The sequence below is a fragment of the Amblyomma mixtum genome, chromosome 2 (assembly GCF_055824585.1).
Source record: "Amblyomma mixtum isolate Tamu chromosome 2, ASM5582458v1, whole genome shotgun sequence".
Taxonomy (NCBI): Eukaryota; Metazoa; Arthropoda; class Arachnida; order Ixodida; family Ixodidae; genus Amblyomma; species Amblyomma mixtum.
The window spans coordinates 248,011,936-248,031,835 of record NC_143013.1 but is presented as its reverse complement, the minus strand read 5'-3'; the positions used below and the strand labels follow the sequence as shown (position 1 = coordinate 248,031,835).

Here is a 19,900-nt window from a genome sequence, read left to right as displayed (position 1 = left end):
GTGTAGTGGGGTTCCTGTAGCATAGGGGAAGTGCTGCAGATTGGAGGCGGTAGGACCAACAATATTATCCTCAGGAGGTTCTAAGGATGCATACAAGCCAAATGGTCCGGCTAAGAAGCAAACCCCCTGGGCTCTAAACCAGTGACAAAGGGTGTACACGCGCGGCCATAAGTAAACGGAGCACGCTATTGCGTTCGAAGTGCAATCACGCTTTCTCCATTGTTAATGAAGAAGCGTTGTTTGTCTACAAGAGAGCCCAACAACCTCCTCTACTAGCATGCGCGTACCACTGCTGGAAATTTCAATTAGGTGACGCATGAAAAATATTCGAAGACCGTTGCGTGCTCCGTTTACTTTTGTTCGCGCCTGTACATGTGCTTGCTAAAGCTCAACGCAGACACATAAGAAATCACGCTTACGTTCCCGTAGACTACCTCACATCAAGCTCGGCGTGATGTTCTATGTGGTGTCCGGCTTATCGCCGCCGTCGGTACTGCGCAGGCGCGCAAAACGAATAAAAGGCGTGCTCCTTCGCATGAACCACGCAACACAACAACTGGCGATGAGGATGGGATAGAAGACGCCGTTGTTCAGTTTGGAAGGCAAGTGTTTCCGAAATTCACTCGATGAAGAAGACTGTCGTTTTGCAGTATGCGGAGCCGGTGACTGTCGTCTTGACTGGGGCCGAGGCAGCAGTGACGCACTTCGCTTGGCGCCTGGGCCAGCTGGAACCCTTCGAAGACTCCACCATCGATTGGGCTTCGTACGAAGAGCGGCTTACGTCGTTCCTGATTGTCAACAGAGTACCCGACGGCGTCAAGGTACACGCCTTTTTGAGCATTATCGGTCCGAAGACCTACGGGTTGTTGAAGTTATTAACTGCTCCAGACCTCCCTTCTACGAAGAGTTTCGAAGACCTCAAGAAAGTTTTGAGCGACCACTTGTCCCCGAAGGCATCCGTCATTGAAGAACGGGCCAAGTTTCACCGGAGGTGTCAACGAGAAGGCGAGTCCATATCTAGTTATGTTGCCGAGCTTCGTAAATTGTCGGAAACGTGCGAGTTTGGAAGCGCCCTTGACGAGTCCCTTCCGGACAGCTTCGTGTGTGGCCTGCTACGAGAAGACATTCAGCGAGTGCTTCTCACGGAAGATAGCAAGCTTACGTTCCAGAAAGCGGTGGAGAGGGCTCCTGCAATGGAAGCGGCTAAGAAGAGTGCTGTTTAGGCACGCGGCATCGATGCCGCAGTCAGCGATCGGCAAAAGGAGCTGGCTGAGGCGCAGAAAACTCCCAAAAGCTGTTTTCGCTGTGGTTCGCCAAAACACACGAGTGAAGCATGCCCTCATTTGGACGCCAAACACAACAGGGCATATCCAGAGAGCCTACAGAAGCAGTGGTAAGACTTTTTCTAAGAAAAAACAAATGGAAAAGAATGTGAAGATGATGACGGTTATTTCGCGGAAAGCTTCGACCCTCAGTCTTAACGGCGTGTCAGCTCAGAGCGACTCTGTCACCGTACAAATGACCCTCGACGGCGTGCTGGTGAACATTGAGTTAGACACGGGAGCGGCTGCTTCTTTCATGTCAAGGACGCAGTTCCGTCAGCTCTTTCCTTCGGCTGTAAAAGTTCGTACGTACACAACAGCACTGGTACGACCCCAGGGGGTCCCTTCGGTCAACGTGCAGCACGGCGACCATTCTGCAATTTTTCCACTCTACGTCGTAGACCACAAGGGACCACCTCTACTGGGCCGGGAGTGGCTCCGCGCCGTTCGGCCGGAGTGGGCAAAAATCTGGAACCTGAACAACATTACAATGTCAGACACTCCTATTCATATCAGCGTAAAAATGAGGCTTGACGCATTGCTGGAGAAGTACCAGCCCCTTTTCAAGGACGATTTAGGCACGATAACGGAAGAGCGCACCTAACTTTTTCTTAAACCTGATATGAAGCTGACATTCCTAAAAGCCAGTAATGTTCCGTTTTCGTTGCAAAAAGCTTTCGATGCTGAACTGGCAAAAATAGAACAACTGGGAATTATATCGCCGGTTACGACGTCAGAATACGCTACGTGTGCGGTTCCCGGGATCAAGCAAGATGGTAGCATACGGATTTGCGGCGACTACAAGACGACCGTTAACCCGTGCCTTGATGTCGACCGCTACCCATTACCGAAGGTGAACGACCTGTTCACAGCCTTGTCGGGGGTAAGCATTTCTCGAAGATTGATCTCAACCGGGCCTATCAGCAAGTGGTCATGTCTGAGTCGTCAAAACAATCATCTCATCATCATCAGCCTGACTACACCCACTGCAGGGCAAAGGCCTCTCCCATGTCTCTCCCATTAACCCTGTCCTTTGTCAGTTGCCGCCACTGTATCCCCGCAAACTTCTTAATCTCATCCGCCCAACTAACTTTCTGCCGTCCCCTGCTACGTTTGCTTTCTCTTGGAATCCACTCCGTTACCCTTAAGGACCAGCGGTTATCTTGCCTACGCATTAAATGCCCTGCCCAAGCCCATTTCTTCCTCTTCATTTCAACTAAGATGTCATTAACCCGCGTTTGTTCCCTCACCCACTCCGCCCTCTTCCGATCTCTTAACGTTACACCTATCATTTTCCTTTCCATAGCTCGCTGCGTTGTTCTTAACTTAAGCTGAACCCTCTTTGTTAGCTTCCACGTTTCTACCCCATAAGTGAGTACCGGTAGGATACAGCTGTTGTATACTTTTCTCTTCAGGGATATTGGTAAGCTACCATTCATGATCTGAGATAACTTGCCATATGCGGTCCACCCCATTATTATTCTTCTAGTTATTTCCCTCTCATGATCCGGATCTGCGGTCACTACCTGCCCTAAGTAGATATATTCTCTTACTACTTCCAGCACCTCGCTACAAAATGCGAACTGCTGTTCCCTTGCTAGGCGGTTGAACATTACTTTGGTTTTCTGCATGTTAATTCTTAGCCCCACCGTTCTGCTCTGCCTCTCTAACTGATTGATCATGCTTTGCAGTTCTTGTCCTGAGTGGCTTAGCAAGGCAATATCATCAGCGAATCGCAGATTACTCAGGTATTCTCCATTAACTCTTATCCCCAACTGTTCCCATTCCAGTCCCCGGAATACCTCCTGTAAGCAGGCAGTGAAGAGCATTGGCGAGATTGTGTCTCCCTGTCTGACACCTTTCCGTATTGGAACTTTATTGCTGACTTTATGGAGAACTATAGTAGCTGTGCAATCGTTATATCCTCCAATATTTTCACATAACACTCTTCTACACCCTGATCCCGCAATGCCTGCATGACAGCTGAGGTTTCCACTGAGTCAAATGCTTTCTCGTAATCAATGAAGGCTTTATATAGGGGTTGGTTATATTCTGCGCATTTCCCTATCACCTGATTGATAGTGTGAATGTGGTCTATTGTCGAGTATCCTTTACGAAAGCCTGCCTGATCATTTGGTTGACTAAAGTCCAAGGTTGTCCTGACTCTATTAGCGATTACCTTAGTAAATACCTTGTAGGCAACGGACAATAACCTGATTGGTCTGTAATTCTTCATGTCCTTGACGTCTCCTTTCTTATGAATTAAGATAATGTTAGCGTTCTTCTAAGCTTCTTGTACTCTCGAGGTCACAAGGCATTGCGTATACAGGGTGGCTAGTTTTTGTCAAAACAATATCTCACGTTAAATACGCAGAAAGGATTGCTTGCTGTTAATTGACTCACGTTTGGAATTTCGTCCGCACCTGGGATTTTCCAAAAAATAATTGACACCATGCTGAAGGGCTTGCACGGCGTTTGATGCTACCTAGACAACATTCTGGTCACTGGTAAAAATGGCGAAGAGCATTTCGCCAATCTGGAAGCTGTGTTAAAACGACTTCTTCAAAGAGGCGTTCGTGTCAAGAAAGAGTGTGTTATTTTTTCCAACATGACCTTCGCTACCTCGGACAAACAATCAGCGCACAAGGCATCTCGGCAACGTCGGAGAAGGTTGACGCACTCCTCAAGGCTCCAGATTCTCGGCCACTGGCCGCGGCGGTCGTCGGCAGAGAAGGCCTGCAAGGCAGTGCTCCGCTTCTTGAGAACTTCTTGCCTGCACGATAGGCTGTGACTCCAACGAACACTGACATTTTAGAGTGACTTCAATTTTCTGTTACTCTCCTTTCTCTTTCTTTTTTTTATCCCCTAACTCCTCCCCCCCCCCCCCCCCCCCCGTGTAGGGTAGCAAACCGATTATTCTTTCGGTTGTAGTGTGCCAACTGTGACAGGTTCCGCTACCGCCATGCGCCGACACTGCGCTGCGCCTGACGACGACGAAGTTATGCGCCGACACTACGCTGCGCCTGACGACGACGAAGTTGCCCCGCTCTCTTGGTGCTGGCTACGCCCGTCTACGCTGCCAGATCCTGCACGGCGGTTCGGTCTCTTGAGGACGCCTAATAAACGCACCCCTACAATTGGTGGAGGTGCGGGGTACGTCCCTTACCAACCTGGAACTCCGCAGCCGTACGCTGCCGCCTGTGTCAGCCATGCCAGATGAGACTGCCCCAACACCGGCGGCCAGTTCAACCACCGTCATTTGTTCTGGCGCCATCCGGCAGCGTGACCCTGCCCTCTTCAGTGGGACTGCCGACCAAGATGTTGACGACTGGTTGTCATCGTATGAGCGAGTGAGCAGCTATAACAAGTGGGATGACACTATCAAGCTGAGTAACGTCATCTTTTATCTCACGGACGTGGCGAACCTCTGGTTTCGAAACCATGAGGCGGACCTACCCACTTGGCCCGTATTTAAGAAGAGCTTTGCGGAAGTGTTCGGCCGCCCTGCGGTGCGCAAGCTCCGTGCCGAACAGCGCTTACGGGACCGCGCTCAACACACCGACGAGACCTTCACAAGTTACATTGAGGACATCGTTGACCTCTGCAAACGTGTCAACGCCGCCATGCCAGAAGCGGACAAGATCCACCATATCCTCAAAGGCATCGCTGACGACGCATTTCAGATGCTCCTCGCGAAAAATCCCACCACCGTCAGTGAGGTTATTAAGCTTTGCCAGAGCTACGACGAGCTGCGCAAGCAGCGCGCTTCTACACGGCGTGCCGGTGTCTGCGACGAAGCCCTCTCCACACTGGTCCTGGGCGGTACTACTCCTGAGGACTCCCCTCTTCTCAACCAAATCAAAGCCTTCGTTCGTGAAGAGGTCGCTCGCCAGCTGTCCCTCATATCCCATTTTCAAGACCCCGCCCGCCAAGTTCCTGACTCGACCCCGTCTTTGGCTCCTACCATTCGCCGTGTCGTACAAGACCAAGTCGCTGATCTGCTACCGTCCAGCCCTGTGCCCGCGCCTGTGACAGCACCCCTGACGTACGCCCAAGCGGTGGCCAGGCCACGACATACGCCGGCACCCGATTGCTACCAGGCCGCCCCTTCTTTCCGTCCTCCGCCGCCGTCTGAGCCCCCGTCTCAAGCTCCGTTCTCAGGGGTTCGCCCACACCCTACCAATCCCTGGCGTACTGCGGACAACCGACCCATCTGTTACGCCTGTGGTCTGCCCGGCCATGTCGTGCGGCTTTGCCGCCAGCGCCTTCCGCCTTCTCGACCTGATCTGCGCTCCTACCCGTACGATGCCGAACTGTCCTCGCCGAGAAGGCCACCTGGTCCCCCCTTTGTTTCCCCTGATCGCCAAATTTACACCTCTCGCCGATCGCCTTCCCCTCGACGCCGTTCCCCTTCCCCGATGCTGCGACGTTCTAGCTCCGCGCTTGAGGGAAACTAACAGCCGCAGTTCCGGGGGCAAAAACTGCGCTTGTTTCGAACTCCTCAAGTCCTCCGTGTCGTCCCGCTAATGTAATCGTAGTGTTCGTGGAAGGTGCCAAGGTTCTCGCCCTCGTCGACACGGGCGCTGCAGTATCTGTCATAAGTGAAGCTCTCTGCCGCCGACTCCGCAAAGTGACTACTCCACTTTCTGACTTTTCGCTTCGCACCGCCTCATCACAGCGCATTCATCCCTCAGCCGCCTGTACGGCCCGTGTCCTCATTCAAGATGTTTTGTACACCATCGAGTTTATTGTGCTGTCTCACTGCTCACACGACATCATCCTGGGATGTGACTTCCTTTCGACTCATCGTGCCGTTATTGACTGCGCTCGAGCTGAAATCGCCTTTTCTCCGCTGTGTGACGCTCCCTTTTGCGACGTACCTACGCAGTCTGCGAAACTTGTGGTCGCGACTGATACCGACATTCCTCCGTTTTCTGCTGCCCTCGTGCCGCTCTCCTGTGTCGGCGTCCCTCATTCAACTGTTTTCTTCACGCCTTCCGAAACCGCTTCCCGCCATCCCTGCCTCCTGCTTCCCTTTGCTGTTCTGACGATCGACCATGGACAAAGTGCGATTTACGTCTCGAACCCATCTTCGAGCCCGTCAGCAGTGCTCCGAGGTGAATGCCTCGGGCGTGTTGAAGAACTTGATACCTGCCTTCCCTACCCTATTCTTGATACCACCGCTTCCTTCGATGTCGATGTGCTCAGCTCTTGTGATGTTAAGAATGATCCACCGCTCTCCGACGTCTTCCACCGTGCCATTGATGCCGACCTTCCACCCGCGCTACGTGATCAACTCGTCGCCCTCCTCCAGCGCGTCAGTTCTTCTTTCGATCTTCCTCAGACTGCCTTGGGCCGTACGTCTGTCGTTGCGCACACCATCGACACCGGTACACACGCCCCTCTTCGCCAGCGCCCCTATCGTGTCTCGGCTTCTGAGCGCCGCGTCATTTCTGATCACGTGGACGACATGCTCCGTCGGGGTGTCATACAGCCCTCCCACAGTCCCTGGGCGTCTCCTGTTGTGTTGGTAAAAAAGAAAGATGGTTCCATCAGGTTCTGTGTTGATTACCGTCGGCTCAACATCACACGCAAGGACGTCTATCCCCTGCCACGAATCGATGACGCCCTGGACTGCTTGCAGGGAGCTGAGTATTTCTCCTCGCTGGATTTGAGGTCAGGCTACTAGCAGGTGCCCATGGCTGACGCTGATCGCTCAAAAACTGCCTTCATAACACCTGACGGCTTATATGAGTTCAACGTCATGCCGTTTGGCCTTTGCAACGCCCCGGCAACTTTCGAACGCCTGATGGACACTATCCTTAGTGGACTCAAGTGGGAGAGTTGTCTTTGCTATCTCGATGACATCGTCGTCTTTTCTGCGGACTTTTCTTCTCATTTCATCCGCCTCGAGAGCGTTCTGACTTGTCTTACTGACGCTGGGCTCCAGATGAATTTGAAAAAGTGGCGCTTTGCTGCCCGACAACTCACCATTTTAGGACATGTAGTCTCTAAAGACGGCATTCTTCCGGACCCCGCCAAACTTCGTGCAGTTGCCGAATTTCCGAAGCCCACCTCACTGAAGCAGCGCCGTAGCTTCGTTGGCCTTTGCTCTTACTTCCGTCGCTTCATCTTGAATTTCGCCACGATCATCGCTCCTCTGACCCAGCTACTCGCAGGCAGCTCCAACCTCTCCGCTTGGACGCCTGCTTGCAATGACGCCTTCGACACCTTGCGCCGCCTTTTGGTTTCGCCTCCCATCCTGCGCCACTTTGACCCGACTGCGCCTACTGAGATCCACACTGACGCCAGCGGTATTGGACTGGGTGCCGTTCTCACTCAACGCAAACCTGGCTTCCGTGAATATGTGGTCGCCTACGCCAGTCAGACCTTGAGCAAAGCGGAGGCCAACTATTCTGTTACCGAACGAGAATGTTTGGCCATCATTTGGGCCATTGGAAAATTTCGTCCTTATGTCTACGGTCGCCCGTTCTGTATAGTAACCGACCACCATGCCTTGTGCTGGCTGGCCTCTCTCAAAGACCCGTCAGGCCGCCTAGCTCGCTGGGCTCTGCGATTGCAGGAGTATGACATTCATGTCATTTACCGCTCTGGCCTCAAGCATAATGACGCGGACGCTCTTTCCCGCTTGCCGCTACCTAGTGCTTCATCGCCTGCTCCTGTGTCTGCTTACGACTTTTCCTCGCTTGCCACTGCCGACATGCCCACCGAGCAGCGGAAAGACCCTTGGATCGCCACTCTTATTAACTTCCTTTCGAGTCCTACGACTGATAATTCGTCCCGTTCCCTCTTACGTCAAGCCCGTCACTTTTCTATTCGGGACGATCTCCTCTATCGTCGCAATTACCAGTTCGACGGACGCAAATGGCTCCTAGTGATCCCCCGCCATCTACGCACCGACATTTGCGCCGCTTTCCATGCGGACCCCCAGTGTGCCCACGGCGGCGTGTTGAAAACCTATACGCGTCTGCGTCTCCGATTCTACTGGCGTGTCATGTACCGCTTTGTTCGCCACTTTGTGCGATCTTGTCCATCCTGTCAACGGCGTAAATGTCCGCCTCACACCTCGCCTGCTCCACTGCAGCCGTTACCCTGCCCTGCCCGCTCGTTTGACCGCGTTGGCATAGACCTCTACGGCCCCCTCCCTCCCACTCCCGCTGGTCACCGCTGGATTATCGTGGCCGTGGATCATCTCACACGTTATGCTGAAACGTCTCTATTACCATCTGCCTCCGCCCGCGACGTGGCTTCCTTTCTTCTAAAGAACCTGATTCTTCGCCATGGTGCTCCTCAAGAACTGCTCAGCGACCGTGGACGCGTATTCCTGTCTGACGCTCTTGAGGCCCTCCTCAAGGAATGCCGCATTATCCATCGAACCGCTTCGTCTTACCACCCTCAGACCAACGGCCTCACCGAGCGTTTCAACCGAACGCTCAGTGACATGCTGTCCATGTACGTCGACGCCAACCACTCCAACTGGGACCAAGTTCTTCCCTTCGTCACCTACGCATATAACACTGCGACACAAACCACCACTGGATTCTCTCCCTTCTTTCTTCTGTACGGCCGCGAGCCCCCCTGCACGATGGATACTCTTCTTCGCTACCTACCCGACATTTCCGAGTTCACGCCACTGTCCGACGCTGCCAGGTACGCCGAAGAATGCCGCCAGCTTGCTCGCTCGTTTACCACGCAGACCCAGTGGCAGCAAAAACATGACCGCGACACTTCCGCGGCCTCTACCTCCTACCCTGTCGACTCCCTTGTGTGGCTATGGGTGCCTCCCACAACTCCCGGCCTTTCGCGGAAACTGCTGCATCGGTATCATGGTCCCTACCGGGTTCTCAAGCAAACATCTCCGGTCAATTATATTGTTGACGCTGTTGCACCCGCTGCGGACTTGCGTCGCCGTGGCCGCGAAACCGTCCACGTCGACCGACTGAAGCCGTACTACGACCCCTCTGTTCTTCCTTCCCCTTAAGACGCCAGGATGGCTCCTTTTCACCCGGGCGAAACTGTAGTGTGCCTACTGTGACAGGTTCCGCTACCGCCATGCGTCGACACTGCGCTGCGCCTGACGACGACGAAGATATGCGCCGACACTATGCTGCGCCTGACGACGACGAAGTTGCCCCGCTCTCTTGGTGCTGGCTACGCCCGTCTACGCTGCCAGATCCTGCACGGCGGTTCGGTCTCTTGAGGACGCCTAATAAACGCACCCCTACACGGTTAATTTCCCTGCCTTTCCTCTTCTACATCCTCCTCCTCCTCCGCAGTCGTTCCTGGGAGTCGCCGATTTCTACGGCAAGTTCATTCCTAACCTAGCAACGGTGGCGCAACCATTTTTCAGGCTGCGACGTAAAAACGCCCCGTGGTGCTGGGATGAGCGTTGCCGGGAAGCGTTCACCAAGATAAAGAGCTTCCTAGCCTCTCCGCCGATTTTGGCGCGCTACGACCCGTGCAAACCGTTGCAGCTATCATGCTACGCATTGCACTAGGGTTTAGGCGCGGTTATTTCTCATGTTTTGGATGATGGCAGCAAAAAGCCAATCGCTTTCGCATCGCGTACCTTGACCGATGCCGAGAAGAATTACAGCCAGCTTGAGAAAGAGGCCCTTGCAATAATATTTGGGGTTAAGTTTCATTTCTACATTTTCGGTCGTTCGTTCGCATTAGTCATCGTCGCCGCGGTGGCTCAGCGGTTATGGTGCTCGGCTGCCGACCCAAAAGACGCGGGTTCGATCCCGGCCGCGGCGGCTAGAATTTCTTTGCAGGAGAAATTCTAGAGGCCCGTGTACTGTGCGATGTGAGTGCACGTTAAAGAACCCCAGGTGGTCGAAATTTCCGGAGCCCTCCACTACGGCGTCTCTCATAGCCTTAGTCGCTTTGGGACGTTAAACCCCATAAACCAAACCTAAACCAAACATTGGTCATCGGCCATAAACCGCTTCAAACAATCCTGTGCCCAACAATCGGTATTCCGACTATCGCAGCAGCGCGTTTGCAGCGCTGGGCTGTCACATTGTCACCTTACCGCTATTCGCTTATCTTCAGAAAATCAAGCGAGAACGCTGAAGCCAATTTCTGTTTCAGACTGCCGCTATCAGTGGTGAAAGAAGAAACACAAGAAAGAAAGTAAACTTTTTCTTCATTGCGGTTGCAATCAATGCCAGTTTCAAGCCAGGACATTGCTCGAATAGCTCGGGACCCCTTGCTTCGTAAAGCGATAGATTTCATAAACGTGGAGTGGCCGGCGTCTGTGACTGAAAAAGATTTGAAGCCTTTTTTGACAGACGCAACGAGCTCACAGTTCACCAAGGCTGCATCATGCTTGGGATGCGAGTGATCGTGCCGGCAGAGTTGCGCAGCTTGCTGCTGGACGAGCTCCACGAAGGGCACCCAGGCATCGTGCGCAGCAAGCAATTGGCGCGCAGCTACGTGTGGTGGCCGTCCATCGAGGCCGTCCATCAAGAACAACGTTCCGAGCCGTGCAGAGCGCCCCTGCATCCTTGGTTTTGGCCAACAGCACCATGGCAGCGCATACATATCGATTTTGCTGGCCCCTTTTTGCACGCAATGTTTCTTGTAGTCGTGGATGCGCATTCCAAGTAGCCGGAAGTGTTCGTTATGCGCTCGAATACGTCGGATGCTGCAGTCGACAGAGAGCTGTTTGCGCGGTTTGGTTTCCCAGAAACCATTGTCACTGATAATTGCCCGCAGTTTACTTCCGAAGATTTCAAGCTTTTTGTAAAAGAATTGGGCTGTCGTCACGTGATTACAGCTTCGTATCATCCCAGCTCAAACGGCCTTGCAGAGCGTTTTATTCAGACACTTAAAAACGCTCTTCGTAAATCTAGCGGAGCGGACACATTACATCTGAGGCTTCAAAAGTTTTTGCCTATCGAAACTCGCCCCATGCGACAACTGAGTCACCAGCAAACTTGTTACTAGGATGACGGCTGCGAAATCGACTCGATGTTGTCAAGCCAGCGGTGGGATGAAGGGTTGCATATAACCAGTTCAAGCAATCCGTGGCTCGCCCACGTAGTGATCGTGACATAGCAGTCGGTGACCAAGTGATGGCTAGCAATTATCGAGGAGACCAAACTGGGTCCCTGGTGTTGTTGTGGGGCAGTCCGGCCCTTTGTCTTTTACCGTTCGTGCTACCATACCCAGAGGCAGTTTCACCTGGCGTCGTCACAAGGAACAGCTGCTAGCGCGGACCATGAATCCGGACCCCGAGGCATCTAACTAAGAGGGATACGAGTTCCTGGCGTTTCCTCCAAACGTCGACCCAGTGACATCCTCCGCTCCTACCAGCAGTGGTCCTGCCGCTTCGCAAGAGATCCCGACGGCGGGTGCAAGACGCTACCCGACTAGAGACCGTCGACCACCGGACAGATAACAAGCTGGAGTTTAGATTGTTAAATTAGCCAATATAAAAGGGGAGGGATGTGGTGTCCGGCTTATCGCCGCCGTCGCTAATACGCAGACACGCAAAACGAATAAAAGGCGTGCGCCGCAACCTACGCGCGGGCTTATCTCGACCAGCCACGCACCGACAAACATGTGGCAATAAACGTCGCTTCGCCCCTGGAAACTTGTCTGTTCCTTCGCATGAACCACGCAACAAAACATTCAGCAAGTCTCTCGCATCCAGTCCTATCTCACGCCGCCCCCTGTACCGCCGAAATTTACAGAGTCATCTTTTCTGCGCCCGGGGGGGGGGGGGGGGGGGGGGGGTGCACGATTATTACGCATTACGACCATGGGCACGAAGTATCTCGGTTGGGCGCGTGCTGCCTGTCCTGTTCTGCTCGGTGCGTTGTTTGAAAGCGAAAGCCGTGCTTCACGACCAAAGCTGTAGGAGTCTGGTCATAGCTGAAGCATTTACCTTATACAAAAAAATAAAATAAATAGTGCTGCGACCGGCATTAGAGACCGCGGCAGCGCGAACACATCAGCTGCGCTGGCCACTGCACAAGAGCACTACGCTATCGCCGCAGCCACTCATGCCTCCAGTTAAGCTGCAACATAGTCGTTGTTGTCGGTGTGCTCAAGGGGATAATGGCGCGTACCCACTGCGGGGGATTGGCCAAGAGCAGGCAGCGACTGACAGGTGGTCAAAACGTTAAAAAATGAAATAAAACGGAATGAAAAATATTAAGGTAATAATACAAAGAATAACAGGATTAACAATAATAACAATGAGTAAAGAAATAAGACTGAACTAAGATTTTTTTAATTCAAATAGACAAATCCAACACTGTGAGATGGGTAACTGAAAGTGGGAACGGGGCTAAACGTACCGTGTTTAGGAAGCTTTGGTTGGAAACAAATTTTGAAGATGAGAAAGAGTTTAAGATGCCAGCCGTTTTGTTTCTGAAAGGGAATTTTGAATGCTGGAGAGCACATTCCAGTTACTGTGCCCAAGGGAAGCAGCACCAAGAGACAGAACACCAGCAGACAGACTTAGACCGAGCTATAGTAACGGGTGCTCTAGCAGGCGCCTCCGTAACGAGCAGAAGCGACGGCAGGTCAACAAGAAGTGATCTATCTTTTAGGATCAGCGCAGAGCGAGCTCAACGAGGAGACCGCCAGACCAGATTTATGTAGGTACTAGTTTAAATGAGGCACGCGACAACGTAGACTCGCGAATGAAAACTGAAGCTTGCGCAATCGCCATCCCTTACTGCACCACGGGCAGAAAAGGCGCTGGAAGTCTGGAGATGAGGCCAGTGCTGATGCTGAAAATTCTTCAAGAACAGGTACCTGCTAAGCCTGGCAGCACATGCGCAGGGCGAAAAGAAAGATATTACTATGCCTGGAATCGATGCCTTCGCCAGGGTATCAGCAATCTCATTTAAATGAATTAATTTATGCCCAGGCACCCAAACGAAGCTTAATGAACACACGTGGGGTGCATCAAGCATTTCAGTAAGCTGAGTGTCTGTGATCACGTAGATGCGTTGAGAGAGGAACACGGGGATAATGTATTCGTCATAATTTTGACTGAACACAAAGAGGTGCTTCTGCGCAAGGCGAGGACTACTGCTAGAAATTCGGCCAAATTAATGGGAGTGTAATCGGGAAGGCGGAACGAGAGTGACAATTAAAGGGACAGAAATAAAATATTAACACCGGCCTTTTCTTCGCACTATGTGGCGTATGTCGTATCGAGCTCATGAGAGTTAACGCTGATCAAGTAATCCCTTAATAAACCACTGAGCAAATGGAAAGGCACTAATATTGCATGTTTCGGAAAGATATGTCCTGAGAAACAATACGAATACATGTAAAATTGGCGGCGCACATCGGAAGGATGACCGAAATGCGGGCGTTTAAGTGGTCAAGGAGAGATTGCACAAAACATATCTGTGAAGTATGGAACCGAGACCAACTTTCGATGAAAAATGACCTAGGCTGACGAAGGCAAATGAAATTTGAGGCATGAAGCGACGAATTGCACTTTTGTTACAAACGATTGGACTGTTAAAAGCATAAATCTTGAAGGCAATAATAAATACGCGCTTCCAGGTACAAAATGGAATTAGCCACAAATTTAGGAAGACTCAGACAGAAGCGCAACGCCTCTCGCTCCAAGAGAAGAAGGAGATGCAGTTTACACGCAGGTGCTCCAGAGAATAAGACACAGCCGAACTCTAACATTGGCGTGATATACATTCTATAAATTATCAGAAGCGAATGCCTTCCCATGCTGGAACGAATGCTGCTCAGCCTGCGCAGCATACCGATTGCTCGGACTCCTTTCGCAGTGATCCGCTCTATAAGGGCGCGCCAGAAAGTGAAGGATCATAAATTACTCCTAGGTATTCAATAGTTTGCACTTGAGGATTTACATTGTGCTTGTAAACAGTCGAGATATTAACTAGATAAGAGAGCGGAAGAACCAATAAAGCTAATTTATTGACATTAAGCGAAAGGTTAATGTCCCCTAACCATTGGTCCGTGACACTGAGGTAAGACTACAGTCTAAGGACTGGTACAGAGAGTATATAAAAAGGCGATGTCATCTGCATACACATAGGTTGACACCTTATGACTGCAGGGAATACTGCTAAGTAAGGTAATGAAAAGTACAGGGGAGAGGACTACACTTATAGGCACTCCTCTCGCTTGTCCAAATATGCTTGAGCAAACGCCAATCTGGAAGCCGTAAAATTCTCTGTAAGCCAGAAATTCTGAAACCAATGCCACAAAGTATCTCGGAAGTCTAACAGCCTGTAAACTTGGCAAGAGCGTCCAGTGCTCAACGCTTTCATAGACACGTCTAAATTAACACATGCATCGTATTTTTTGCGGTGACGAGCTAGCTATATGCGGCTCTCCAGGTCCGTGTGGGCACACCATAAAGAGCATTCTGGCCTGAAACCTATTTGGCAAAGGTTCAGCAACCCATTCTCTGAAATGACCGACATTCATTTGGAATCCATGGCGCTTTAAGAGAGTAATTTATAAGTACCACTAAGTCGGCAGGAGATTCCTCGAACAAAATTTTAATCATAGAAAAAGCGACACGATCCGGGCCACGGGCCGCGGGTGGAAGGCGGGACACAGTCGCTGTTGTTGTTTTGCAGCTGTGCATTGCACACCGTCGTCTTTATCAAATTAACTATGCTGCGTGAACAGATTACATCAGCTTAACCAAGATCACAATTTAACCTGAGTGGGATATCGTCGCCACACTTGGCTACGACCCAGCAAAGCAAAGCCCTTAACCAGTCAGGCTGAACACATGCTATGCAAGTATACTCGCTTTAACGTTCATACCATAACAGTTTTGTTGAAATTGCTTATTGACCGCATTGGGTATGAGCCCCTTGTTTGAAGTCCCGGTTTCAGCGCTCCATTGGTCCAAAATGCCTCGCCGGCCCGGTTTAGGAGCCATTTGTGGCCCTCAGTGCCTGTGTTAGCAGAGAGTGGCCTCCCACGGGTTAGGCATTGTGGAAAGGATGGAGCATACGGCCTTGTTTTTCTAGCAAGTCCACGGCATATGGTAGAATCCGCAATTTCTCCACACCGCCGAAATTTCGATGTGCAAAGTTTTAATACCATGTGTGATTATGTGTTGCAGCAGTGAAGTTGTTTGTGTATATCCTCCTTAATGTTATTTCTTCGTCCTTGCTTATTTTTTTCGACACTTTGGGAAATCCAAATCAGTCTAGCCTGTCCTTGTGCAGGAGTTGAGCAAATCAGTAGCAGGAAATGTCATGATTATGATCAACTGCGACGGTGCCCGGAGTAGTAATTCACGGGCAAAGTCGTGGGCAAGTACGTTGCCTCGCGCACAATGATGTCTAGGGGAACCATGCTATGACTGCAGTTTCAAAGCTCGTGCCCTTGAAAATCCTGCCGGCCAGCGCGCTGATCCAGCCTTTGATATACTATCTACACGCGTCTTGACAGAGTGAGATCACGACTGCCTGAGGGTGCTCCGGGATGGCGCGGGCTACGGCTACTTCCTCGGCAATCACAACGTGACCAGAATTGATCGACGCGCGGCATAGTAGTCTACCTTCTCTGCGCTGGGTGCTGTGCGCTGAGGCCTATGCAGGATGCTCCTAGACGCCGACACTCGGCGTCTCTCCAAGCTCTGGCCCCGTCTTTGGAACAAACAACTGATAGTATCAAGACATAAAATTCAACTCTCGGCACTCCAACAGTTTTGCTGGGTTATCAGAGTCAACCGGGGCTCATCAATACTTGGGTGTCATCTCATGTGTTTGGCGGGTTGTCGACAATGCATGACTTAATTGATCACACTGTCGGTACTTTCTTTTATATGTTTATCGCACTGGTCTCCACCAGGGTACTGCTGGATGGCGCATCACTGCTTTCGGGGTCGAGCGCTCACACAGCTAATGGAAGTCCGTGTGCTTGTCCCGGAAGTGGAACCTCTGCTTTTGTTTTCGATAGTAGAATCATCGGTATTGCTTGCGCTTTTTTTTGCAATTACACCTGCAACCCTTACAAAGTTTTAGACAGTCTATAGAGTGTCTATAGACTTCTGTCTATAAAGTCTATAGATTGTCTATAGACAAATTCTAGAGAGCAGTCCATAGGCAATACAAATGCCATAGATAGTCTATAGACAATCTACAGATTTATGGCCATACACTTTTAGTATACTTTTCTCTATAGACAGTCTATAGACTATGAATAGACAGAAAGCAATATCTATAGGAAGTGAATAGAGTCAATAAGAAGTCTATAGACTGTCTATAGACCGTTTTTATAAGGGGAGATTCAAACTGGCTGACGGAAGTACATGCCCGGAATTTTCAAAGGCAAAAAGAACAATGCTTGCAGTTTGTATATCTCAGCAGTGCTGCCCAGAAATAGTAACAGCAGCACGAACGATATGCGCGCGGTCGTATCACTGAGCGGGAGATAAGTGCAGCCAGCCCGAAAGAATTTATAGTTTGCACCTTCAGGTCAGCCGATTGTTAACAGAAATTCATCACTATTAAGTGTGCTTCTCGTTTAAGATAAAAAATAACCCGAAGGCCACCCAGGTTTTGCTCTTGGTCTAATCTCTGCCCCTCATCGCTGACACCGCGTAGAAAAGTATTCGTTGTTGCGCTGTTCCACAAGTTAAATCATAATCCCGCTCTGCGGGACCAAATCCTCCCCCAGCCAATTTATATATGCCACTACATTTATCATAATCACAAAGCTTGAATTGTGCCTTTGACTGAAACCAGCTTACCACAGAAATTGCTGGCTTTGAAACTTGTTAGCAGTTCCGCGTAGCGGTAGCTGACATTGTATGTTGAGGTGCGATTTAACATTCATTTACCCATCTGTTTATTTTTCTCTCCTTTTGTATATTTACCGCTCTCCCTCTGTATTGCCACTGCCACTGAGTGATATCTAAATAAACAAATAGATTCTCGTTTCTAGGCATGTCGCAGGACTAACTGGCATTTCAAAATCGCACAGGAGAGCTACCAAGCAATGTTTTATTCAGAAATTGGCATAATCATTTCCCAGTGTTTTTTTTTTTTTGGCACCAGCAAGCTGTAGCTGTTCGCCGCATACGATGCAACTGCAGTATTTGCCTTTCTATAGGGAGGAGAGGGGGTGTCCTCTAAAGACCTTGTTAAAACGTTAGATTGAAGACTGACACTCCCCCCCCCCCGCCACTCAATCATCAATAATTTATTTATTTGTTGTTGAATGTCCTAACTTCTGTCTGTACTGTTGGCTGCCTTGGAAGCTTCATAACTTAAACTAACCAGCGAGAGCGTCATGTACCAACATTTCATTGCACGTTGCAGAGCAGGTGCATACAATGTATGCATACCCACTCTGTTGTGTAACGAAGTACCTCGAACTAACCTTGAACACTAAGCAATTTAGAGGAAGGTGGAGGTCAATTCTTAACTCCTCCTCGGAGGGCTCCATCGGTAATGATGTCGCCGACTGCATTCAGTGTCATTTACTTATTTTACGATTTTGATGAGTTGCCGTTGACATATTTGCTTGTGGCCGCTAGTGCTTTCGCGTTAATTTTATTCTAGTGCGTTAGCGCTTAGAGAGGTCAATGCCAGCGTTTAGCCATAGTGTGTTTTTGTTTGCTTCAAGCTTGCTTTGCGCAGGGCTGCTCACCTGCCCAGTGGGGTGCGGGCAACCTGCCCTGGTTTGTGTGTGTGTGTGTACCAGGCGGATTGTGATGACGTCACATTTGACAGTTTTTTTTTCAGGTCACACATTACACTACTTCACCTTATTCATAGTTCAAAGGTATCTACTTCTCTAGCGCTTGCGGATGTTTGGGTCGTTCACCTTTGCTGTCCACTTGCTTTGTTCCGTGGTGCATTCTAACCTTCTAAGCCCCGCGCGCTTGCAACCCCATGCTGAAAGGCGCCGAAAATCTTGACCATCGAAATATAATACGTAAAACGGTCCTCATCGCTGCTGAATCTAAGCGTTAGTTTTTGAAGCGAAAAGCTTCACTACGAGGGTCGCCGCCGAGCTTCGCGTGAGCCGTGAGCCGTGAGCCGGTGCGCAGATTTGCCAGTTCTGCGCATGCGCGAAACCGAGTGACGTCACACCGACCACTCCGTCGCGTGACCTTTCGCCGAGTCACGCGCTACTCCTCCTCCCCACCGTTTGACCTTTCTATGCAGCCGCGCGCTACTTACAAAGAAACTGCGTCGAGGCTGGGAATCGAACCAGGGCCTTCAGCATTTTAGTGTACAAAGCTCTCCGCTGTCCTTTCTTGCTGTCGCTCCCGTCTATACTTCTCCTCACTATCCTCTCTCTTTCCCTTTCATTTCCGCCGCCTGCAGCTCGGGTGCTTAAGATATTAGATAGCAATTGCCGCGGCCGGCAACCCTTTTTGCTTCCCTTTTTATTTTTAAATAAACCACTACCACCACCACCTTCAGCATTTGAAGCGCAGACGCTACCACTCCGCCACAAATGTCCAAGGTTTGGGTATGAATAAAGGCGCATCGAGTGAATGCATGCCTCTCATAAATGAAATTAAAGGAATAGAACAGTAAAAATAACAAAAATAAAACTGGAATAACAAAAAAGCGAAAATAAAAAGGAAAACAGACATAAAAATAACATAAAAATAAAGACATAAAACAAGAAAATGGAAAGAAATAAAAATAAAACAAAATAATATGCGAAAAATTAAAAATTAAAAAGAAAACAATAAATAATAAGTACAAAAACGAAACAAACAAAAACAAGAAGAAATCAAAACTTAAAACGGAAATAAAATATGAAAAGTTAAAAATGAAAAAGAACAATAAATAATATGTACACAAACAAAAACTTGACGAAAACAAAAAGAAATAAAAAATTAAAATGAAATTACAATATGAGAAATAAAAACACTGCGCCAGGAAACCCTTTCGCCTTGCAGCACTTTACAGAACCAAAGTGCCCCCTGAATTTTAACCGCGCCGATTTCCGTCTCCTCCTCCGCCTCCGCACAGGCAGTGTGGACGGCCGAACGCCTCCATCATTATCGTGGTGCTCCGAGTGCATTGTGCGTGAACTGGGAAAGCCATGACGTCAACCAAGCGTAACTGAAGCTTTTCGCTTGTATATCCAGGCTTAACCAGAGCTGAGCCACTGCCTAATTTTTAAAACACCTAAGACGTCGGCTCTCGTTGGTTTCTTGTTTCGGACGGCAGTGCACAAAAACACTAGAACCTTAGTTTTCGCTCCGTGGCACCGAACAAAAAATTGCTGTAGTTGACGTCAGGACGGCTCGAAAGGAACAAGGACGAGAGACTGGCAAATAGATACGGCAATAAGGTTGGAACAACAACAATAATAAGGTTCAATAAGCTTGACATCAACTACTAGCTCAACCCAAAATACTTCTTGAGCATATTTCTTCTGCATTGCGCCCTTTCCTCCATAGATGTTTCCGTACAGACCCTGTCGATGTATGTTCCAACCTTATTGCCGTATCCATTTGCCAGTCAGGAGTTGGCGCCTGTCCTGTTGTGTTCTTGTGCCTCTCTCGTCCTTGTTCCTTTGGCGCCGTCCTGACATCAACTACAGCTATG

General features: G+C 50.0%; 1 protein-coding gene across 1 annotated transcript; it reads left to right on the top strand.

Annotated features, from left to right (window-relative positions):
* The first annotated feature begins 626 nt into the window (after positions 1–626).
* On the top strand, positions 627–1,223 carry LOC149363375 (uncharacterized). Its single transcript, XM_089568498.1, has one exon. It carries the CDS (start codon positions 627–629, stop codon positions 1,221–1,223), a length of 597 nt encoding a protein of 198 aa, XP_089424624.1.
* The last annotated feature ends 18,677 nt before the right edge of the window (positions 1,224–19,900 follow it).

Excerpts from the sequence above, each read along its gene's own strand:
- LOC149363375 (XM_089568498.1), top strand. The coding sequence starts at position 627 with ATGAAGAAGACTGTCGTTTTGCAGTATGCGGAGCCGGTGACTGTCGTC.